We start from the raw sequence: 25,460 nt of genomic DNA on the forward strand, positions 1-25,460 counted from the left end.
CTGAAGAGACTGAGGAAAACTCTGAAAAGCATCTGGATAGCTGATTACTTGGCAAAGACTATGTATGCCTTGAATAGAAATGTAGAGCATTACTGCTAAAGCAATCACTGTAGTTTTATAGTATAATTCTACGTTCTTCATCACGTAATTCCCTTCATTTCCAAGTCAACAGAGTCCGCTTCTGAACATTTCCCTTCTTAGATCCACCACTGATCTGTTGCTGCTGTTCCCACAAGCATTTTTAAGTATGTTCTTATCAACCATCCCAACCTTCCTGATATCTGCCAGCACAGTGAGGAATTGATTTTGGACACTGACATTAATTCAAACAGTGATCTGAACAAACTGTTCAATCCGGTCTTGCATCTTACTTCTGGTATTATATGTCCCATCAATATCGAGTCCTTGAGTGCTCTGTGGGCTACAGCAACTGGAACTATGCTGACAAGTCTCTGTACTTCCATGATGACCGACTCAACATAACACAGCCTAAAACAGACAAGGAACATTTTGGCTGTCTACGATCGGAAGTATTCAGATTTGACTTTCTAACTAAAATTTTGAATTATTTTCTAACCTAGAATAAAATGACCTGTAACTTAAAAAACAACATTTTTTTTGTTTCACATGTATTATTTTGATATGAGCTCCATTTGTAGCTCGGCATAAATGTAACATAATTCAGCTATTCCCATGTGCATCTGTGGCTTAAGAAACAACAGATGTAGCTTCGAATAGTTTTTACTGAAATGCTTAGTGTCGTCACTTGTAAGAAATAGATTTTATTTTTTACGTAGCTAAAAAAAACTTATCGGACTGCGATCAAGGCGGCTACGAAAATGGTTTTCCTCGATCCATACTGGAATGCGATACAAGCATTGTAACATGCAAATGGTATAACATATTACCGAAGCTGGTCAGCAATCTGACATTGAATTTTCTACACTGCCACATACAGAAGATGACCACAAAAAAATTAGTCAGAAGAATCACTGTAAGCTGAGGTTAAAACTTGTTATCTGATGTCTACGTTGGTATTATGGTTTGTAATGCTATGCCCTTCAGCTCTGAAAGTAAAGGCACAATACAATGGTATCTACCAACAACTTCACAAAGCATTACAATCCAGATCATCGACATTGACATCTTCATTGCTGTGAGAACCTCATATTTCATAAGGTTAGCTAATCGCTATTAGAAAAGCTGTGTGTGTTCACAAAGCACCTACCTGGGCCGATCCTGCAGAGTGGGCTGCCTGTTGCGGCCCACCACACCATCCAACTCATCGTGCACGCGACATTGCACGTCCGGATGAAGCAACATGTACAGAACTGCAAACCCAAGTGTGTTGCTGGTCGTCTCCGAGCCCGCCATGAACAGGTCCAGGCATAATGCCACTAGCTGTAGTTCTGCACATCAAGATGGGTAGGAAGTGAGTCTACGCACTTATAAAACATAGCTTAAAACCCTGCAGACACACAAAGTGTTTTATGGTGTCACTTCACAAGTTGACTTGACAACCGAAGGATGTCACATCTTTTAAACTTCAATAAACATGACAAAATCTGGTGCACAATATGTAATATAGTTAACTGCAATCACTATTTTCATCATATTTTCCACAAATTAGTAAAACCTCCCATATTTCCTGCTCTCATCATCATAACATGTACTGATAATAACATTACTTCATAACAGAGAAAAGCAAGTAGTACATTCATTCATATTAATTTCAACACATAATCATAAAACTTTCAAATAAATTACTCATCAGAATACCTACTGACACTGTGATAGGATATTTTTTAAAGTAAAATGTTACTTTTCAAATCAATTACTATGGGTCTTACATTCCATCTATCCACTTGTTTACAAAGGAAATACACCCAATAAATGTCAATGTCTGCTATTCAAGTCTAGGACAGTAAAAACCTCAGATATAATAAGTTTATTTTCATAAAGTGCTTAGAATTATGCCATAATTTTTTTTAAATCTTCTGTTCTCAGTAAATCCAACTTGACAATTATACAAACATCTGACACTGTATAAACATTAATGTCATTTAATGTATCATTCTTTGTTAAATATGCAATATTCATATAAAATACTTTTGAAAAAAATGTAAAATAACATGTGGTCTGCCTGACATCTAGTTTCACATTTCATGATAAGAGGAATGTCTGAAGCAGGGACAATGGGTTCATTTCCCCACCAAGCATATTCCTTTTTCATACAATCCGTTGTTAAATATCACTGACATCAGAAGCCCTTCTGACAACTCTGAAAAATTATTTCAATATTCAGTATAATAAGTTAAAATTTTAACTACATGTTTAGAAAACAACCAACATGTCAAGAGTAACAAATTTTTCTGATCCTTACCATCAAAGGTTGAATCTGTCTGTTTGTTTCTAAGTTCCATTTCCTCAAGAAATGAATCAATCAGGTCTCTGGCATAATCAGGGTTGATTGTTCTACGATGATCAGTGATGGTTTCCTTAAATGTGAAAACAAACATCTGTAAATTGAAGTTGTCATGGCTGTGATGGTGCTGATTGTGGTCTTGAGATTCTGAACTGACACGATACATAACCACGTAGGCGGTTACCAGTGTATATATGTATGAATATACGTAAAGAAAACAAAAATAGCAGCTACCAACAATCTATTCAGCATTCATAAGATGGCACAAATACTCAATAATTACAAGATGAAAATAGAGTTAAACTTGGTTATAACGTCATCCAAGAGAACAGTAAAATAATGTTGTTTCGAAAGAGTGTCGTACTAACTGTTGAAGAGTTTGAATCAGATTTTAAGAAGAACTATATGGAATCATTTTGTACAGCACCAAAATTCACTTTAAATGTAAACTAACTCTTATTTTAAAATTACAAATTTAAAGATATTTCTAGAAAATTACATTTCTTAAAATAACTGATACTACAGAATACTTATAATAAAATTACAAACCTACGGAGATTTAGCCAAATAAATCTGTTACCGTTTGCTTTCGTTTTGTCCATTACTGCTTCTCTAAATTGTTCTGAGTTTCCGAATTTCAGAAATAATTTTCGTGTTCTTTGATCTTGCTTCATAAAATCGATTTACAGTCCAAATCGTTTCAAGAGCCTCACTTAGGGTTGGAACTGCCACTTAGGTTTCTTGATTGTGATATTCCTCTGCTTCCTCTTCTGGTCCATTTGTTTCTTTTTCTTTCAACAGCCATGACAACGTCCTCCTTTATCTGCGTTTTGACCGTAACAACGTCACAGTCTGTGTTGACATATGCCTACAAATCGTACGATGCAAGAATGTGACGATCAACCATGCGCACCTATTCAGACAGAGGTATGTCTTCGTTGTTCCTATTCTCTGTGGTTTCAGCAACTTCGTGTACTCTCTGTAGTAATTCCTGCGTGACGAAATCAATGTCGGATGGTTTTAAGAATGACACACCTCCAAGCTTTGTCAGCGCATTGAATTACACGTAGCAGAATGTTACTGTGATCGTGCTGCTTGTCGATACATTCAGTCATACTTTGCAATATCAGTTTATGGAAATAACATTCCAGACTTTTCCTCATTCTTTGGTCCACAGGTAGTAAGACGCTCGTGGTGTTTGCTGGGAGAAACACCAATTTTATGTTTTGCAAGTTATCAAGCTCAGGATGTGGTGTACAATTGTCTACAAGCAACAGAATTTTCCTACCTTCTTCCATGATTGGTGCTGACCCGAAATGACAAGCATTTTATATTCTTGAAACATTGGGGACTCTGATTTCCCAGTTACATACAATTTCCTATTTTTTGTTCTGATACAATTAGCACACAAAAAAACAGTAGTGCAGATTTTCAGGTTTTGATCACTTACTTTATTGACAAAGCTGTCATTCCAAGTACCTAAAATTCTGCTACAGACGTCCTGACAGTCTAGACATAAATTAAAATACACCTTCACAAAAAATCAGAGTTGGGTATTAGTGACTATAGTGCCTAGGCTGTGTTGAACAACCAGGGTTAAGTTCCTGGTATGTCAGAATTTTTTCTCCTTACCGCAATGTCACAACATTGTTTCCATTTTGAACAGGTTGATGGAGGCACAAATATATGGTCATTAAATGTTTCAAGATAAATGTTACTAACCTTTAGGAAGTTCCACATTCGATGAAGAATTGTAAGCAGTTGGTTGTAGCCTGAGCAATCTGGAGCAATGAAACGTAGGAAAGGCATCTGATTAAGAAGTCCACCAGACATGTCAATCATACGGAAACTGGTATGGACTATGTCAAGTAGTTCCATCAACCGCTTGTCATCCAGTGCAAAACGATGTCCAGCCAACATGGCCCACAGGCTGTTCAGAACACAGACATCAAAAGCATCATGAAGCTGCAGAGGCGTTGACCCACCATTACACTTCTTTCGCAGTGTCATCACCAGGTCTCCGGCCTCCTCTTCAATCTGTACTTCCATGCTGCGCTTCCCCAGCCCCAGCTTCCGCAAATGTTGAAGACAGAAGCGACGCTGCTCTTGCCACAGTTGTCCATCAGTAAACACAACTCCTGAAAAGGATGAAACTATTGATTCAGTGCACATTCACGTCACATCTAATGACTAACATGATGCTGTTCACTGCATGCGAACTTGCATCACAAGGAATGAGGGTTAGAAATGGGATAAGGAAAGTCAGAGAGTGGGCAGAATCAGCACTTTATTCTCGTGAATTACAGAACTTAACACATGGCAAATTAAGTTATATGATTTTACAACATTTACAAGTGTAATATGAATCATTGTTCCCCAGAACACAACAAAAATAATAAAATGAACAGGTATTTCTATAATGATGAGTGTCTTCTGGGATGTTGCATCAGGTAGTCATGTAGAAATTGACCTGTTTCATGAGACTAATCGCCTTGATGATGGAGACAGTAAGCACCTCTGAAACACCAGTAAATTTCTACAAGACTACATGGCACAATATCCCAGAAGTCAGTTATCTTCATGAAAGTTAAATTTGTCTCGTATCACAATGTGTAAAAGTGAGTGAAGCTGTCCCACTATGTGCCATGTAGGCATTGGGGGGGGGGGGGGGGGGGGGGGGGGGAAAGAGTTATAGCTCTTATTCATTCTTAGCCTCAGAACTAGATGGGGGTGAGTGGTCAGTGTCATGCCCTGGCCATGCTTTACCCCCCAGAAAGGACCCTGGTACCCATTGGATAGGAGGCTGGGTGATCCTCCCCAGAGCTGGCCTGGATGCAGAGGTTAGAGGAAAAATCCTCTGCCCCCATCAGGGCACAAACCCTGGTCATCCAGTCTGTAGCCAGTCACTATACTGACTGAGCTACCCCCACCATATGTACAATAATTAAAATGAACTTTTATAAAGTCAATAAATTTACTGAGAATTTGCCAATGATTTACCATGGCTATCTTGTGCTGTGATGTTTAATTTTATAATCAGAGCTCCTTTTCTGCAAAAAGGTTCATATATTATTTATTCTTTAACAAAATAAGTCATTAGTGAGATAACTGACACTTCTTTGAGTAACCTTTCAATATCACCTTTTAATTTCTGTTGTTATGCTTCACTTACATCCCTCCATCAGCATGACACATCTTAGTTCTTGATCTGACATACTTCATTATGCTGAACAGCGGCTCACAGCAGTAATTACTGCCAATGACATTACCAAATCAAGTTGCCTGATATCCATTAAACATTCTCAGTCAAACATACCGATACATTACAAAACTATGCATGGACCGCAACAAAACACATCTGTAGGCTACAGCTTGAGAATCCCTGGCTTAAAGTTTATTTTTTTGGCAAAACATTAAAAAAATAATTATTTTTGTGACCTTTTATAATGTAGTTACTAAAGGACTGCTTTTAAACATTACCCAGTCGCTTCCCAAAAGTACGCAAACGAAAGAAGAATCCGTCAGGCCTTCCATCAAACTCTTCTCGTAAAAGAACATCTCTGACCGCATCATAGCCGGACACGATGACGATGCGGTCTCTGCCAAGCCGAAGTCCGACCACAGGGCCATATTTTGTGGAGAGGCTAGCCCACACAAGGTGGTGATAGCCAAGCTGCAGTTTCTTCTTTCGGAACCATGGGTAGTTACCCACTACCGGCAGCCACATTGGGCCTAAATATCAAAAGCATATAAAGCTGCCTTACACATACAGATTGACCCTTTCACTGTTATGGATGAAACAGATCTGCATTGCAGAAAAGTAAACTATGCAATGAGAACAGAACATTTGGGTAAAATACGTAGTATGTTGCAACTAATTATGTTTATGATGATGATGATCTGGGATGAATCCAGTCCATACCACCCCAACCTATTTCTAAAACATCCATTTAAATATTATCCTCCCACCTAAATCTAGGTCTTCCTAGTGGTTTCTTTCCTTCTGGTTTGCCCACCAAAACCCTGTATGCATTCTGAGGAAAAACTAGCCATTAAACTTTCAAAGAAGAAAATAAAGGTGTGTTTGATTGTGAATCTGAAAAAGTTAGCTCTCCATATAAAATATTAATACTACAATATACAAATTTAAATAACATTTTTAAAGGCTTGGAATCTGCTAACTTATACATAAATACTCACGACTATTTCTTTCGACAAACTTTCAAATTCATTATTCACTATCATCCCCACATTCAACACTGACAGCATTAAGTAAAACAAAACACACAACATAATTTATATTTTTAAAATGAGAATTAGAATTGATTTAATTGTGAATGACTTAGGAATGTCTTGTCACTTGTTTCATATTATGAAACTTATAAATCACAAACTATCTTACAAGGCAAAAAACATAAAACATACTTGTGCAATTTTTTAACCTTTGTTTATAGAAAATGCTACCATATCTCATAACTAGACTTTGCCACTTCACATCGCAAGTATATCTTTTTATGCTGTCCTCAAAGTTTCTGTCTCTCAAGTTAACCCCCATCATGATGTTTCTGTACTAAAATACTCTACATGCATTTATTGTATCCTCTGCCTAACATATTTGTTACTATAAAAAGAGAGAGAGAGCAATGATCAGCCAGCAACTGTTTTTACTTCATGTTACCCCTCTGGCTCAGCACTTGACTGGATCCTGGGTAAGGAAGTTTTTAAGATACAAAAGGTTTAACATATTAAAGTCTGTATTAGGTTTGACAAAACGTTTGGGATATTTCAATATTTATTTCTGTTCAGAAAATTATCTCAGTATTTATATAAAATGGTAAATTTAATGATTCGGTGTAGATTAAATAGAATTTGGATGACAAATTTTAAAAAAGGATAGTGGATAATAACTTCGTGAGATTTCAAAATATGTAACAATATATATAATGCAATTTCAGATCTGCCAATTTTATTTAAGTAAACTAATATGATAATTAACACACTCACTAACTCAATGATAAATAAAAAGCCACCCTTCAGTACATTATATCATTTACATGATTAAAAAAACTTCCTATGGGACTGTTTCAAAGTGTACATACTTTTGCCTTGTTATTTCTTCATAATGAGAAACAAAGTTTTTTTGCATATATAAAATGGTAAAAATTATATTTTTACACTTTTTTGTCATTGTGTCTTATGCTATATAACGTATCACAATAACATTTTAAAAATGAATTATCACTTAAGTTCATATTGTTTGCAAAAATATTAATTCTGATGTATCTGTAAAGAAGCTGGCAAGTTTTGTGTGTCAGGGCACCAGTAACTTGGTTTTCCTCAGTTCTTCCAGGAAAATGACACAAATCTAAATAATTGTTTATAATTATTCTGTTGAACTTTATCCAATGTCTAAGTGTTTTTACATCACACATTCTGGAAGCGAATTCTGCTTAAAATTTCAGATGATGACTGCTGGGAGAACAAATGTTAAAAACTTGAAAAAGCTTCAAAATTTTCTTCACAATGAAATATGCACACTAACCTGGTGGGTATCCACATGGTTTCACCGTATCAGCCCAGATGAAGTACAAAATAATACAAATTATACTAATTAACCAGACCATTTTATGCTATAAACCAGAATCTTTGCAACGATGCACACCCTTTCTCTCGCTCATCACATCAGGAAGCTGGAAGCCCTAGCAACAAACCTTATATACGTGAGCAATATGGTGTTCCCCTTTGACCCACAGCGTTTTTTTTTAAAGAAATGAGGTAGAGAACACAAAAGATATTTACATGTTATCTCTAGGTGACAGGTCAAGACTTTTAAACTGCTTTAAAGAATTCTTAAAATAAATAACTAAAACCTTGTAGGAGAAAATAAATATGCGTCTTTTTCCTATCTTGTGAAAGGCAGTGGTTGCTGGTTAGATAGCGAAATGCTGTTTTTAACTGCAAGGATATGAGTCCTGTAAGAACTTACACGTACGTACATGGGAGAGTAGCCCTAAAAATAAAAGTGGTGGGATAATCTGATATGAATTATGATTATATAAGGATATCCTGGTTGTTACTTAATGACAGCTCTAATCAATGCAGAAATTAATTATAAACAGTTTACAAAATATACATACTTAAAAAGGCTGATACATTTGCTTGAAACAGAGAGGTTATAAATATGAGCTACACTAATTTCAACTGTATATAAAAAGGAAACTTTAATAAGAATATTTTTGTAATTTTATATTCAAGTTTGTTCATGAAAATATTGCATATCTGAAGTGAAACAATCTCTCTGACAAACACAATAGCAAATGGTTTTGGAACAGAGTTCTAATTGACTTATTTTAACCAAAATTCAATTTTCATTACTCGAATATTTATAATTGCTTCTATTTCAACCTTTTTCTCCATTATTAACAAATTTTGCAACAAATGTAATGATAGCCATTTCCTAAATTAGGAATGGAAGAAACAAACTTCCCAGCACAAATTCACGTCATACTATCTGTGGAAAGAATAGATTATAATTTGAAGTACAAGATTTGAGTTCTTACAACACCTACATTCATAAGAAATTAAACTTTGCTTAGCTTTTTACGCCATAAATGAACGAACATTTTACATAAAAACATCCATTCAATGGAGAAAATCCTGAACCCATTGGGGTAAAAAACAGTATACTTATATTAGGTACAGGCTGAGATAAAATATGTGGGTTTGGGAAATGTTTCTGTGTAACCCGTTACTGACGTACAAAGCTGACCCCTTTGCCCAAGCATTGTCCTAAAAAGGCATACAGGGGGTATGAAGATAAAAGTTCTCACATTCTAAATCTCAACACCAGACAAGAGCTGAGTGGTCAACTACGATCTAGTCGCTTCAACACTGGAGAAAGACAACAGAATGTTTATTTCACAAATTTTGCTTTACAAATCCTAGCGTGTCTTGCAGTGTCATTCACGGCAATCCGAAGGCGTTACTGTCAGTAACTGAGTAAATGTTGTTTTCCTATTGCAAGGCAATAGTTGTTATTATGCATCGGCTGTAAATAAAAATTTGTAACTGAATATATTGATTAACTAGTGGTGAATGTTCTGGTCCACCCAGTCGTACACCGATAGACCACTAAAATTAGAGTAATATATAAAAAATATTTTAATACACAGCATAATTCATCATCATTTTTATTAAAAAATACCTTAACATATGGTGCAAACATTAGGGGAATTTAAAAATATGGTATTGCATTTCCACATGACCTGACGTCTAAATTAAGATTCAATGCTGTGATTAACATCTTCACTACCTTTTTAATAATGACTTTAAATAACAGAACATGGATTTCATGTGCAGTACAGTTTTGCAAAAACAGCATTTGGTAGCTTTCCTGTATCAGTATATCATAGCATTCAGATCCAGACCAGAGTAGAGAGGCGAGGTAAGAGGCTGGGCAACACGGAGATGTGGTTCTGTGAGTGCGTGTTTGTGGGTGAAGAGACCAGTTTGTAGATGTAAGATTCAAATTTCGTAACTGCTTAAATCTGTGTAAAATTTACGGACAACTGAGTTTGAAAGTGGGAAAAGAAAAATTACCAAAACAAGAGAGAAAAAAAAACTAGTTTGGAGTTGTCTTCAAAAATATACGCACCTTCATCATCACATTTCTTTACAACAGACAATTTTTAAATATTTGTTTACAGGACAGCAAATATTTTTCCTTTACCCTTAAGAGTGTACAATCTTACAAGAGATGCTCAATACTCACTTTATAAAACTTTTTGTCTTCCATTATTTGAAAAATGTTAATTTTTGTTACAGTGAAAACTTACCACACAATGCATATATTATCCCTCCCATGACCAAACTTTTTTCTGTAATCCCTTGCCTGAAGCGTACTTTATTCAGATCTTCAGCCATGTTTTTGAGTTTTAACTAAAAATATTTTGTTCTCCATCACAACTTCCAAGCACTCGTCAACATAAATATAATAATTACATACATCATTTACTATAATTTATATGTATACATAAATAACCTCAGGTTACACAACTATTTATTACCTTTAAATTTATGGAAAACTAATTTTGCTTAACTACTGATTTCAGGGAGGAATTAGCGTATTCAATCACATTAGACACGTACCCTGGAGGCTGCTTTAAATCAACGCTACAGAATCAATATCTTTAAACTTAATGTATCTCTACATTCCTCAAATGTGGTTTTCAAAATTTTGCACTTCTTAGAACTGGTACTCTTCAAATCACAGACACAGACACACAAATCCGAGAATGTTTCCGTAGTAAAAACACTTTGAATTGAAAATGTGTTGGGATTTTTATTCTACAGTTTGCTGCCTACCTTCAAGGACACATTTCGGTAGGGGGACACAGATGACTCTTTCCAAAAACGACTCGCCCTTTGTTTTACAACAACCTGACAACTCGATGAGCTCTCTCAATAACACAAACACAAAAGGAGGGTCTTTGAAACAGATCATCTGTCCTTGAACAATACTCTGTAATAACGGTTAATAAGATCCGTACAACGGACACAGCATATTTTTGTACAAACAATAGCAATTACAGACGGGTTCATATTTATATATACACATCAGGCATGGTGACTTGACAACAGCGTGAGGTAACAGAACTGTTTCTAATAAACAAAATAAAATGTGGAGGGAAGGAGGAGGAGGAGGATAAAAAGTTTAAAGATGGAAAGTGAAATGCACCATTCAGGCTCAGTGCATCAATATCATTAAAGTCAGTGAATCAGCAACTTACAATGTGATTACGTTTCCTTTCTTTTATATGCTCATTCATTAATTTCCATATTAAAGAACTTCAAATATGCCACCTGAAAGCCTGCAACTGGTCCATTAATTTGGATCAAAAATAGATAAAATAAATTCTTCTGTACATCACAAAACAGCTTTGCCTACAGCTGAGGCTGACAGGTGGGTCATCTGTATACATAACTATCTATGTAAGAAAAAAGCACTTTATAAACAATACCTCTCATACCAACAATTTAACATTTTCCTTTTAACGGCAAACAGAAACAAAGTGTAAACGATGCGAGGGACGCCTGTGGTAGACCAGACCTTACATTTTCTTTTTGGCAGTGAACACAAGAAAAAACAAATGCTGACACTTGTCTGGGAAGATAAGACGGCTCTCAGAATTACCACAGCCATCATGACAAGACTATCGGAACAGATAAGTTGATCAGGTGGGAAATGAAGTAAAGACTATGATGCCCAGATACCATGACAAGTGCAGAAGCTATAGCATCCCTTGCAAGGTGGTAACTACTGTACCATACTGACTGGAAACAAGTGTTACCAACACAAAACTCGCACTTACAAAAGTTCACAGTAACAATCATTAACAATTACTAGTATTTTACACGTCTTAACAAACCTACAGTTACACAATATAACATTTGACCACAGCAACCTTGCTCCGCAGCTACGACACTACGCAGAACAGTGTTAGTCCTCCACCACCAGACCATCTTCACTGAAGACTTGTTAATTAAATAAAACAGATCAGATAACATAATTTTATAGAAACATTAGTCAGAAAGTAATTTACTCTCCCCACAACCGCCACTCATCCGAACGATTCAAGTGGCAATGCAACGTTCTAACTCAAATGTACAAAGCTTGTATTATCTGGAATGTTCAAATACACTAATTGCCTAATTATGCAGAAAATTGCAAACCATAAAAAAAGATGTGAACACAGCTACAGAATTTTACTCTCAAAAGGAGAATAAAATCTTGCAGCAAAACAATCTTCGCCTTGTTTGCTGTTGTATGAACGCTGATTCAACATCAAAGTAAAACTATGGTACAAATTGTTTGATGCCCTTATATCCCTTCCAGAGCAAGGCCCTGAGACCTCACCCTCTGGAATGTGTAAATGCACAAAAATTAACACATCATAAATAAAATTAAAAAAAAAAAAAAATACAGCGAGCAAGGATATTGTGGTCAGGTGAAGATTTCAGTTTTAAAAGATAATCAAGAAATATTTCTATCAAAATGCAATGAAATCATTATGTGGTGAGGCGCCACATTCCAAGCAGCTGAGTGACGGACATCCGTGCTGACACTTCGGTGCCACTGCAGTGGTGTGGGAAACTACGGTACAGTACAAATCCTGAGAGATTAGCTCCATAAACAAAGTGCCTCCGACTTTTTTTGACTTTGTACTTTTTAAAGGCATATTTTCTTTAAAAAAAAAGTCAACAGGCATATTAAAATATTACATTCCACTTCTCACTGTGCTTATGACAAGTTTAATATCTCTTAAAAGTCATTATATTTTGGACAATTTTCTAAAGTACAAAATTAGAAGATGAAGCCTATTCTTTAGCCATGTGCCAGATTTTGTTGCCAAAGTATATTTTATTGCACTTCTTCATCAGAAATCACTACGCACCTAGACGGAACCCTCGTCTCAGCTTCCCGGTAACTCACGTAATGCCCATCTCGAGCCTAAGACCGGCATGGTCCCCCCCTCCCATGTCACGTGGAGGCAGATGGTAACGCTTACTTCACCTTGTCCAAACTGACTATGTTGGCTCCGTCACGCAAAAACGATGCTGCCGGAGCAACGCACATGGTAACCAACACACCACCTGGACCTTCCTCCCATCAAACTAGCATTTTTTCTGGCTGCCAAAGGCCTGCAGCAAATTCCTATTAAAAACGATTTCCCCTCTCAAGTACAAGGTAAATGGCACAGCCCCCAAAATTAACTGCCTCCAAACACTGCCAGTTATCACTCGACAGTGGTGGCACATCCAGTTTCAACTTGACTGTCTCTGAAGATATGACGTATCATGTACATCCATCTGCACGAATCTCTGTGGCAGCCCCACTTGGTGTCATGCTGCTCGAGAGAACGCACGGATGCGACGATGCGGCTGGACGAAGCGTTAAAATAGTTGCGAGGCTGAAGGATCCGGCCTCCAATTCCCGCAGACGCGTCAACAATTCTAAGAGAAAATGAGAAAATAATGTTAGGATTCACAAAATATTAGTATATTCTGAGCTGCTAAAAGCCATTAAATGTGGAACTCAAAACTAGAATTTCATATCACTGAATTTAAAAACTTCCTTACTACAAACTTAACAGTGTTGAGAAAGATGTGAAGCCACATCTGAGGACCACGTTCATGATATCGCCATGGCTGGCCTTAGGGGGGCACCAAACTGCCTTTTTTGTCCAACACAAAATTATGAAAACTTCCTTTTCTTAACGAAGCAAAGCTAAATGTAAATAGTGCGATGATGTACGTGCACAGATAGAAATACAGGCCTATAAGTTGTTCTTCACAGATACCAGAACATGAAAAACACCTAAAAAGTATCTTCTGTGTTCTTTTGGGTAGTGTAATAAGATTAGGAAGTGTGCGTCAAACACACTATTTGTAGCGTACATCTGAATAATCTATTTCAGTGCAGAACGCATCTATCAACCATCACACTTGTAAATCCATAGGTTCACTTAAAATTGATAAAATGGCATTACAATTATTACAAATATTTGTTACAGACTAATGGAACAATATCTGAATTTCATCCATCAAACTATTTATTCATGTTTTCATGGGCACTTCCGAGGATAACAGCTTACGACCTACGTGAGAAATGACTTTCTACATTAAGATTTCTGTCTTATGGGTTGTTGCGCCATGTAGTCCGGTAGATTTCCACCGACATTTCAGAGGTCATACTGCCTCCGTCATTAAGGCGATTCATCGCCCTGATGACGGAGGCAGTATGACCTCCAAAACGTTAGTAAACATCAACCAGACTACAGAGCGCAACAACCCAGAAGACAGAAATCTTCATATTCATCGCCCTGATGACGGAGGCAGTATGACCTCTGAAACGTTGGTTAACATCGACCAGACTACACAGCGCAACAACCCAGAAGACAGAAATATTCATACTCATCGCCCTGATGACGGAGGCAGTATGACCTCTGAAACGTTGGTTAACATCGACCAGACTACACAGCGCAACAACCCAGAAGACAGAAATCTTCATACTCATCGCTGTGAAAACCTCAAATCTTACGACTTTCTACCTTCTTTGGGTGTAACAATTCAACGCCTGCTCAACAGATTTGGTTTAAATTTTCTACTGAAATCTGTTACATAGTTGTGTCACCAGTTTAACCTTTAAATTTTCACCAAAACAGTTCACAAAAGTTTTCCCATACCACCATTTGCATTCCCTTTAAATATCTCCGGTGCTCTTTATCGGATTTTCTTTGACGGCAAATCTAAAATACGATTCGGCACACCCAGGTTTTTTATTTATTTCTTGCAGTTACTAATTGAAAATATTGACTCAAACCCATGATGCTTCACATTCAGATGGCTACTGTGACTGTGGTTTTCTTCAGTTCCTCCAAGAAAATTCTAGAATATTGTTATCACAATTTCTAAATTTTTAATTTTTTTCCCCATCATCTCATATCTTCATCACCAAAGAGCCGAAGCATAAGAAAGAACATAAAAAGTTTCACGAGGTGATAGGAGGCTGAGGCATTTCTTCCTAAGGCCAGCTTGGGATATCACTGATTGGTCAGACCTGCAGAATTATGGGCATCCAGAATATGAAATACTCAGAGAAAAACTGTCTGCCCAGCGCTACTTTGCGCACTGCCAAATACTGAACCCAGGAATACACGTCAAAGTGAAATGTTACTTGTCGTGTTACTTTGCCACAAAGACGTCCTCAGAACTTTCACTCTGCACATTTATAAACGCATATATTTCTATTGAATAAAAATTTCCTTGGATATTATCCATCGTCTAGTAAACATAAAACGTAAAACGACTACTAGACGATGGATAATATCCAAGGAAATTTTTATTCAATTGACTCTTCACCATCGTCAAGAAGTTTTAGATTTGATATGCATATATTTCTATTTATGACTGCAATTAAAATGATAAAGGAATTGTTTTTATTTTCTGGCTTAATCTGGACAAAGCAAAAATTTAACAGAATTCTGACAGTATCCAAAATACTGAATCCTTACAACAGTACAAGGAGCACCACTGCAGCCCTCATGAAATGGCCAGAAACCCACATACTACATGGTCATTAAAACTGTTCGAAGGATTGTAATGCGATTATCACAGATATATCAACTGTAGATCCGATCCACGCTGTTTTTTTTATGATCGTGACGACATACAGGTTAAAAACATAAATTGTAGAATGCACACAGAATAAATGTTTGTTTAAAAAGAATTATTATAAAATCATGTTCAGCGTTAAAAACAAACCCATTACCTGTAAACTTTGGTAGAATATTGTTTGAAAAACATTCACGACCATCAACGTAATCCCATAAGAACGCGAATAAAAAAGCATTTTCTGCTATTTGCGCTTCTCAAAATTCTTGATGTCACTTCATTACAGAATCAAATCCACTTCCCCACCTGCAGCAACTCTGTTTCCCTCTCTGCTGAACCACAAGTCCAAACGAACAACTTAAATTTGTGATGGGCCTCAGTTTTCGTCATATGCGCTCTCTGTCAGAAAACTATTCACACTAAAAAAAACTTGAAATTATTTTTCAACGTAGTTTCTTATGTATTTAAGTAAAGTAAAGCATCCCGCTACACGCCGTGTAGGTCGTTTGGGGGGAGAGGAGGTATAGCTCCTCTCTTTCTTGACCTTGGCACTAGATGGGGGCGAGTGGTCAGCATCACGCCCCGGCCGTGCTTTACCCCCGAGGAAAGGACCCCAGTACCATTGGACAGGAGGCTGGGTGGGACCCAGAGCCGGTCTGGACGCAGAGGCTAGAGGAAAAATCCTGTGTCCCTGGCTGGGATCAAACCCCGGTCTTCCAGTCCATAGCCAGTCACTATACCGACTGAGCTGTCAAGTATTTACCATACTAAAATGTTTCGAATAAAAGTCACCAAAGTTTTAATGGACCACTTTTGATAAAACTGACAACCTGAGATACACGTAATGTGAGGGTTTTAACTGGTTAATGCAAATCAAATTTAAATGTGCCTGGAAACTGTTTGTAAGCGTCTCACTAGATTTAATCAAAAGGCGTCCCATGATTTTGAAGATGAGGATCCTCATGGAACTGCTACCAATGTTTCAGTGGACCACAACGCCTCTATTATGGGTGATAATGGCGGCAGTACGTCCTTCTGGAATGCTGACGACGACTTCCACACAGCGCCAGCACCCAAGAGGATCCACATCAATAATCAGTCACTGTCAAAGCTTAAAATTGATGCGGACGGACAACCCATGACCACTTTCAAGTTTTTTTTAACACTTTGTGCAAAGAACAAGCACAAAACAAGAAAGTCACTCCCCATCTTGAAAAAAATGCTCTGGTTACTCAAATAATGAATACGCAGTAAAATTCTTGTTCCAGGAGTAAAATAAATTTGTGCAAACTAAAAAGATGATCCAGTCTGACTTTCAACTTCGACTCTTTGACTGGGGCCGAACATTTTATTCCTCTTTGCGGTACACAAATTTCTATGCAATGTTGTCCCTACTTCTTTAAACTTTTGGAATAAATCGGAATACATCAGCTCAGACCAAAATAAAAACTTTCCAGACAATTTCTAACCCCACTTAATGGTACCTGCACCTTGTCGTGGTGGTGGGGCTCGAGTACCTCAGTGACCCCAAGAGCTACTGGTAGGGCCTCCCAAGCCAGATTGGTCGAGGGGGAGAGGTCAGACTAAGAAAGGTACCCTGGTCCTCCAGGTTGGGGTTGGTCACAAGGCTAACAACCTTGCAGCGTAAAAAGGAAGATGTTTCGAAACCTCGATCAAAGCCTCGGACAGACGGACCTAACAGAGGACCGAATGGAAGAGGAGAATTGAGGCCATGGACCGAACACGGACTGGAGAGCCATAGAAGAAGAAGAAGGAGGAGGAGGAGGAGGAGGAGGAGGAGGAGGAGGAGGAGGAGGAGATGGAGACGGAGGAGGAGAAGGACGAGGAGGAGATGGAGACGGAGGAGGAGAAGGACGAGGAGGAGGAGAAGAAGGACGAGGAGGAGGATGAGGAGACGAAGGAGGAGGAGGAGGAGGAGCAGAAGGAGGAGGAGGAGGAGACGAAGGAGGAGGAGAAGGAGAAGAGACAATTTCTAATGTATACCTTCCATACAAACTGTAATTAAAATCCATTACAGAAATGAGACGTGCAGGCGGACAGATGCCATCTCCTGTTATGCGGCCAAGTTATCGATTCAGAACACTGACGTGACTCTGCTACATTGTACGTAGCTGCTGATTTAAAATAAAAATATGACCATACCGAGTGGCTCAGTGGGACACCTTGTACACTCACAATTTCAGTTAACAATGGTTCCATTCGGTCGTGGGGTTTGCGGATGCTATTTCCGCTTGGCGTGCAACATTTCCATGAGCAATGTTTGTGTCGGTGCTCCGCCATTGCAGTGTTTGTGGTAAAGATGATCCTCTCCTCTGCTGGCCATCGCGTGAATTTCTGGCATCACCATAAGCAGTTTTGAAAACTTATCCTGGAACACACAAACACACGAAGGAAAAGAAAAACCTCTTGAAATATTTTATTTCCTGTATTTCACTACAGTAATGCTACAGGCAGAGACGTGGGACAAAATACCCCAAAACTGCAGATGCCAGATATTTTGGTTCTAAGAAAAGTATATTCTTATTGTTCATTAAACTACGAGGTGCGATCGGAAAGTTTCAAGACTGTGTCAATAGCGGGCGAACCGGATGTAGTACGAGCTTCTGCTTTTAGGGGGTGCGGCCTACATTCATAGTGAATCAGTGTGCCAGCCGGCATCATCGAATTAGCATTTGTTTCTTAGTTACGGGCGTTTTGGTAGTGCATTACACCGACCCTCCTGCGATTTCGGAATGGCGTGTGCATCAAATTTAGCCAAAGACTCGCCAAAACGGCTACGGAAACCTATGAAATGCTAAAGCAAGCATTTGGGGAGTCCCCAATGGGTCGTGCACAAACTTTCGTGTGGCATTCACGTTTTAAAAATGGCCGAACCTCTGTCGATGATGACGAGCGTTCTGGACGACCATCTTCGAGCACAACGCCCGAAAATGTTACGAAGATTCGGCAGGCCATTCACGAAGATCGACGTCGTACCATCAACGACTTGTGCGACATTGTTGGGATAGGCTATGGGACCTGTCAGCTGATTCTAAAGGAAGAACTCCACATGCGACGCATCCTGTCTGAGGACCAGAAGCAGAATCGACTTCTCGTTTGTCAGGAGCTCAAAGATCTTGGAAGAACCGACCCCAACTTCCTTTCTAAGCTCCGTGTGACTTCTTCCTCTTCCCAAAGATGAAAATTCAGCTAAAGGGAAGGAGATTTGAGACGATAGAAGAGATTCAGGCAGAATCGCAGATGGTGCTTGACAGGCTGACAAAGAAAGATTTCCAGGGATGCTTCCAGGCTTGGCAGCGGCGCTGGGATCGTTGTGTTCACTCCCAGGGGAACTACTTCGAGGGTGATGGATGAATTTAATGCCTGAGATAAGTGTACGGGTTTTTATACGCGCAGTCTTGAAACTTTCCGATCGCACCTCGTAAGTCAAAATATCAACAATGTTTTCCAAGTTATCTTACATAAGCCATGATACGTACATACCGCACCTCCCGGGGGCATTAATAAGATGAACGTAGAACATCGATGAAATGATGACTGGTACGTCGGAAACATGCGTACTCGGGTAAAAACATGTCCACCAAAAATCCCAAATGGACTGCCCTGAGACTGAACCCAGGCATCTGTGCTAAGAAGCCAACACCTAAGTGCCTGAATTATGTCATGGCCACCACAATCATACGAACAAAAACAGTTTAATCTCGCAGGATTATAAATCACGCATTTTTAAGCTAGTTACCATATCATTGATACGCTGATTTATAACACTTATGATGCACAAATTCTAAACAGGTTTATTCAGAACGCATGAATAATTTTGCACCATTATCATTCATATTACATCTACTCTGCAAGAGCAGTGCATTTTCTATTAATGATCCTTGATCACACTAAGTCATAAATTATTACGTAACTCATCGCTACGACACATTTTGAAACAACGATCTCTAAATCTACAGCTGATGACCAACAAAAATACTGAACAGTGCTGAAGTATCCAGATAAATTACTTCAAATGTGAACTGTACGAGGAGCACTTCATATGAAATACTGCAGTAATGATTTAAGATCCCCTTTGCCCAAGCCCCAAGAAAAAATATCCTCGGGTAAAATCGGTGAATAAGCCCCACTGCCTATCTGGAAAGGGTGCCAGGAATCAAACCCCAGCCATCCAACTAGTCACTTCACTGAAATATTCTTCTATTCCCGGTTTAACAATTTTTGTACATTTTCCGGTACCCTTTACGGGTCCCCCAGCTTTTCACTTGGCTTGATCTATAGACATTCGGTAGGACTCCTTGGATGAGGGATCGGCCCGTCGCAAGGCCTCTACCTGTACACATGACAGCACAACACATAAAAACATCCATGGCTTGAGTGGGATTCGAACCCAAGGTCTCTGCGGCCAATGCAGACCCCTCACTGAAATATATATAATGAAAAACCTAGTTTTATATATAAGATTCTAAAATAAAAATGAAAAACCCTGAAATTCCAACGAAGCAAAATAAGTCACTCGGAATTTCATTCTGAATCAGTTGGGTCCACTGAATTATTCTGTGACGTTTAACCTTCTTAAGTCCTCTGTGGGACATTACACCACGTGTCAACCGGATATGAAGATGGGCCACAGAGCATTTGCTCTCTTCTCTCAACCAGGCCTTGGAAGACCAAAAAAAAAAAAAAAAAGGGAGGAGGATAATATTAAAACAGATATGAAATTAAATTATTCTGATTTGAAATTTGTCTAATTCGGGATCAGTTACGCTGTCGTGTGAAGATGTTCGGTAAAAATACTAGAAAAAAATCTTGTTTACATATTTTTATGATAAAATTCCCATTAAACAGAATGTAGTAAATATCTGTTTTGTCATCCATCGTTACGTAAGACTTGGAAAGAAGATAGGAACTTTGAGGGACTTCGGATTGCCAGCCGATATTTAATTTCAGCGATGAGTGAAAATTACATACTGAGGAACTTAAAATTCATTCACTGTTGTTAGGGAGGCCAAATAATGAAAGATTAGATTGGTGGGACACGTAGCAAGGAATGGAAAAAGTGAAATGTTAAAACCATTTTCGTTACGAAATCTCAAATAAACGAATCACGTGTGATTCTTAGATATAAAAAAGGATTATGATATTAAAATTAACCTTAGAGACACAAGGCATGAAGGTAGGGATTGAATTCAACTGGCTCAGAACAGTGCAAGGGAAATTCTTAACCAGATCAGTGTTTAAAGATTCTATTGGAATTAGTTGGTGCCACGTGTTCAACACGTACTGCTGTCTGAAGAAAAACAACGTCACGATCTTTTAAGAGCGTTGCTGGTAATATTAATGAATGCTGAACGAAGTTCTTGCTACTTAATACAATGAGTACCAAGTCAGAAATGTGAATACTGTGCAACTGTGACTGCAAAGGATTGGAAAAGATACTGCCAACATTTGGAACAACAATACTGGGAACGGGACGGAGTTGTTGCTGACGTGATCGACTCAATAATTATTTCCAATCCAAATGACAGTAGCGATGACGAAGAGACTTCTTGTGAAGATGTTGAGTCTGACTCCGAGCTCGCTCGGCCACTGTGAGGTAATTTTAAAGCTATACTCATTAGAACACATGAAAGCCTGTCGTCTGTTGTTCCTTCAGTGGTTGTGGTACGAATGCGTTTTGGCTGGCTAGTAGCAGCTCGTCACTCACAGCGAAATCTTGCGCATGCGCGTATATAGCACTCCTACCATGGCTTCCTGATCTGTGGACTGTACCTTTATACAGTGTTGTCTACTGCTCTTTATGGTGGATCATACTTCGAATGTTACTCATTTTGAATATGGCAGCATTTTGTATGTTTCCAAACGTCACTCACCTCAGCACGATCAAATATCCTTCCTCTGACGTCAGCCAAGTGCAGGGTGAAGCCCAACTCGGGTTCTGATAATTAAGCAAGCTAGCCAACCTTATTGTGCATCTTAGGGGCAGTGACAGAGATTATGAAGAACAAGTATAATGATGATTATGGAAAATCAATGATCTTTCTGGGGAGCGGGGGAGCTGCTCCGAGATCAAATTCAAGCATCTGAAGTAAAAAAAAACCCACTGTCCAAGGACCTTAACTACGATATGGATACTTCAAAATAATAATTATTAATATGTGTCCTAGTGCCACTCTGCCCACAACAAATTCCACTAGACTGCCCCAGGTGTGAACCTGGGCTGCCATGGTGAGTAGCCGGTGACTAACCACCTGAGCTATGGCACAGCATACGAAATCACATAATAAATTATAAAAGTCATCTGGTTCCTATTGTATACAAACTAGACCAAGATATTTCACGACTTTCTTCTACATGAATGAGCATAGCAGTTAAAAACAGGCCACGACTGCTTCTTCTCAAATCCCTCACAATTCACTGTTTATGATGTCATTTTAAATATGGCCGTCTTCAGGGTTGTAACAGCACGTAGTCCGGTAGAAGTTTGCCGACGTTTCGGAGGTCCTTGCCGTCTCCGCCATTGTTCTGATGACGGAGACAGCAAGTAGCTCTGAAACGTCGGTAAACTTCGTCCAGACTACAACCTGTTACAACCTGGTGATAACCTCATATCCTACATACCACCATTTTAAATTCAGTTGCAACTTTTGCAGTTGAACTTGCCAGAGTTTGAAATTAAGTGACTAAAATACGTCGCCCTTGCAACACTGTTTGCAAGTTGCACCTGTACATAAAACTGTAAATTCTTTCTGACGTGAACAGTTGAAGATTTGATCGGCAGATTGAACTGTAAATCACCTGGATCTGTGGATAGCAGTTGACTGTGTAGTCCAAGAGCGCTTGCTGTACCTGGTCGTAACCTTCCTGCACATGCCTCCGGTTCATGATCCCCCGCACTTCTGTAAATCACAGCACATTTCTGTCAGCACACAACACCAAATAATGCCTCCTGTATCCCCCGTTTCCTGCTCCAGGCATCAACAAAATGCCACACTCAAGATTAATGAAGTTCAACCTATAATTTACATTCACCTCTGGTTTCGAAGATTCTGAGGTTATGTAGAATGTTGATGAAGCCCTCTCTTGGACTCCATCTGACAATAAAAATTGAAACTACTAGTAAGTAGATGGCAGCAACTACTTCCTTAAACAGCATTAACCAACTGGTCTTTGTTGTCTCGAAGGTAAAAACTAATGATTAATATAATTAAAATGGGCTTTGGCTTCAAGATATTAAGAACTCGAAATTAAATCACGAACCTTAATATAAGCATCAAAATACTAACGATTGTCTAAACTTCATATTTTTCTCAATCCGGTACTGTAAATAAAAGTCTCCCAGGGTCAGAGAACGATATTAAAGCCATCAGCATATGTAAGTTTCTTTATGACAATTTTACATTGTTTTAAAATTTAAACGTTACAAACTTCGTGAATGGACGAAATCTGAGGTTACAAAGGGCAAAAATTTAACATAATCGGAATATGTATTCGTCTGAATTATGGTTAGGAATGAATAATTAAAATGAATAACTATTCATAGTTCTTATAGCCTCGCCCTATAAAATAAAGCACTGAATGTTATTAACTACCTAGAACTTGTTTCTTCTGGAAAAAATTGAGTACGAAAACAACATTTACGGCAGGCTACAGTTGACTTCTGTGACAATCGATTTTTGTTGACAACTTTTCCCCAAGATGCGCTTCGCCCTGGGGTAAGGCCGTGATGAAACTGGACTTTCTCTTAAATCCCTAGAGGGGTCGGGGTCTGTCAGATTCTGGACATGGGCCAATCATGCATACAGAGGAAGTGAGAGTGAGAGCAAGTATGTCGGGGCGTCTCGAATCCCAAGGACAGCCAGTCTCAGCCGGTCGGCTCATCCTTCTGAATCCACGGAAACAAGATAGAATCGTCCGTCTGTGCGCCATTTAGAAACTGAAGCCTGGAGGAAGGCCGGATCTGCGCGCTTCCAATTGCGAAACAAAACACAGATCATAATTTGTGTTTTATCATAAGCTTATTATTTAAATCAGAGATTTCAACCTATGGCCAGTGAGCCGCATGCGATCCACCTCGCCTCTTCACGTGGCCCCGTTAATGTACCAATAGCTGCTCTGCATTGCGGGCTAGTTTACCGTGTGGCTATAGAACGCAGACCTTTTCCTAATGGGGAATATAATAACCTCAAAACTTTACACCTTCGCAATGTTAATTTAATTTAACTAAACGCAAAGATAAATATGGATTTCGCTCGGCGGCCATACTGTTGCTTTACAGTGTAAAAAAAAAATTAACACGATATGGTCTACAAAAGAATCATATCAAAAAGAATGAGACAGGCACGGGGGTGTTGAGAAATGCTTACAAAATTTTGGTTTGGGGGGATCCTGAAATAAAGAGACAAATCGGAAGACACGGGCATAGATGAGGGAGGGTAATAGCTTACGAGACCACCCCCCCCCCCACATACTGAGCTCTTACTGGACATGTATAATGCATTTAAATTACATTAAATGAAAGGCAGTCACGGGAAATTTCGGGAAGCTAATGAATTAATATTAGGGGCGCAGAGTCTGAGGGCATGGACTGGATTCATCCGGTGGCGGGCTCTTGTGAACATGGTAATAAACTTGAGGTTCTCACAGCGGTGAGTATGAAGATTCCCGTCTTCTGGGTTATTGCGCTGTGTAGTCTGGTTGATGTTAACCAACGATCGCCCTGATGATGGAGGCAGTATGACCTCTGAAACGTTGGTTAACATCGACCAGACTACACAGCGCAATAACCCAGAAGACGGATATCTTCATGGTAATAAACCTTTGTGTTATATGAGAGGCGGGGAATTTCTCGAGTAGTTAGGCGTACTATTGGCTTCACGAGAAAGATTCTGTTCCACGGAGTTAGTTACACGGGCTGTCTAATGCCTGTTACAATACAACGGTTATCAGACAGTTGAGCAGAATCTTACCCGGATTGAGTAACAGCAGGAACTTGACACAGATGTAGTCCGTGAGGTCAAACTTGAGGTCCTGCAGCTTGGCCATCAGCTGGTTGAAGTGGTCGGCCAGGGTAGGGACCCCAAGGAGGCCGAGGCAGAGTAGGTCGAATTTCTGTCCGTTCGGAAGAGTTGTCTCATCAGGCAGGCCGTTGTGCATCCGCTGGTGCATGTGATCAAGGACCAACATGTCCGACCACGAGTGCTGGAGCAGCTTCATCTGGTCGTCCACCTGCGAACACGTCGCCACGGCTGCTTAGCAACGCTCAAGTACGTAAACACAGCCACGTCTAAGAAACTGAGCACACTTTAAAGACGAAGTTAGCCTAAGATGGCTGTCTTCTGGGTTGTAGCGGCGTGCAGTCTGACAGAAGTTTACATCAACGTTTCGGTGGTATTTGCTACCTCCTTCATCAACTCTCAGGGCAAATATGTTTCTCCGAAACATTGGCGTCTTCCGACGAGTCTACAGGGCGCCAGAACCCAGATCACCCCCCACCCCCCTCGCCGCCGTGAGAACCAAAGTTCTCGGCGTTTACACAGTTCATTTTTAGGCTACTTTTGGTAGCATTTGTACACATGATTTTGATTATGATGATTCCCGGTTCGTTCCGGCTTCAATACAAACTAGAATGACAGGAAATATAAAAAAAAAATTAACAAATTATTTTGAGGTATTTCGTACAAATATGTTTTTATAATTTCGTCTCCCTTTTTAATAATGTATATATGCATTTAGTAAAGTAATATTTCACATATAGTTTCAACTAAATTTAAATCCATTCAATATTCCATCATTATCTGTCCATCAACATCGTTTTCATTACACCCACGCGGAAAATTCA

General features: G+C 39.0%; 2 protein-coding genes across 4 annotated transcripts in view; both read right to left on the reverse strand.

Moving 5' to 3' along the window:
• LOC110840507 (methyl farnesoate epoxidase) overlaps window positions 1-10,606 on the reverse strand; it is a 48,510-nt gene extending 37,904 nt beyond the window's left edge. For all 3 annotated transcript variants that reach the window (XM_087361395.1, XM_022085583.2, XM_087361386.1), the window contains exons 1-6: window positions 7,968-10,606; window positions 5,906-6,157; window positions 4,148-4,563; window positions 2,384-2,498; window positions 1,229-1,409; window positions 372-489 (exon numbers count right to left, since the gene is read on the reverse strand). In XM_087361395.1, the coding sequence (XP_087217521.1) occupies window positions 372-489; window positions 1,229-1,409; window positions 2,384-2,498; window positions 4,148-4,563; window positions 5,906-6,157; window positions 7,968-8,049 (1,164 nt within the window). In that variant the 5' untranslated portion in view covers window positions 8,050-10,606. The remainder of the gene's footprint in view (window positions 1-371; window positions 490-1,228; window positions 1,410-2,383; window positions 2,499-4,147; window positions 4,564-5,905; window positions 6,158-7,967) is intronic.
• Window positions 10,607-10,746: 140 nt separating this feature from the next.
• ftz-f1 (ftz transcription factor 1) overlaps window positions 10,747-25,460 on the reverse strand; it is a 157,016-nt gene continuing 142,302 nt past the window's right edge. The window contains exons 3-6 of the mRNA XM_087361343.1: window positions 24,589-24,847; window positions 22,418-22,518; window positions 17,795-17,987; window positions 10,747-13,438 (exon numbers count right to left, since the gene is read on the reverse strand). Of these exons, the coding sequence (XP_087217469.1) occupies window positions 17,841-17,987; window positions 22,418-22,518; window positions 24,589-24,847 (507 nt within the window). The 3' untranslated portion in view covers window positions 10,747-13,438; window positions 17,795-17,840. The remainder of the gene's footprint in view (window positions 13,439-17,794; window positions 17,988-22,417; window positions 22,519-24,588; window positions 24,848-25,460) is intronic.

This window comes from Zootermopsis nevadensis, unplaced genomic scaffold (assembly GCF_977971745.1).
Source record: "Zootermopsis nevadensis isolate Lab colony 2312 unplaced genomic scaffold, Znev_1.0 Znev_ptg000003l, whole genome shotgun sequence".
NCBI classification, from domain to species: domain Eukaryota; kingdom Metazoa; phylum Arthropoda; class Insecta; order Blattodea; family Termopsidae; genus Zootermopsis; species Zootermopsis nevadensis.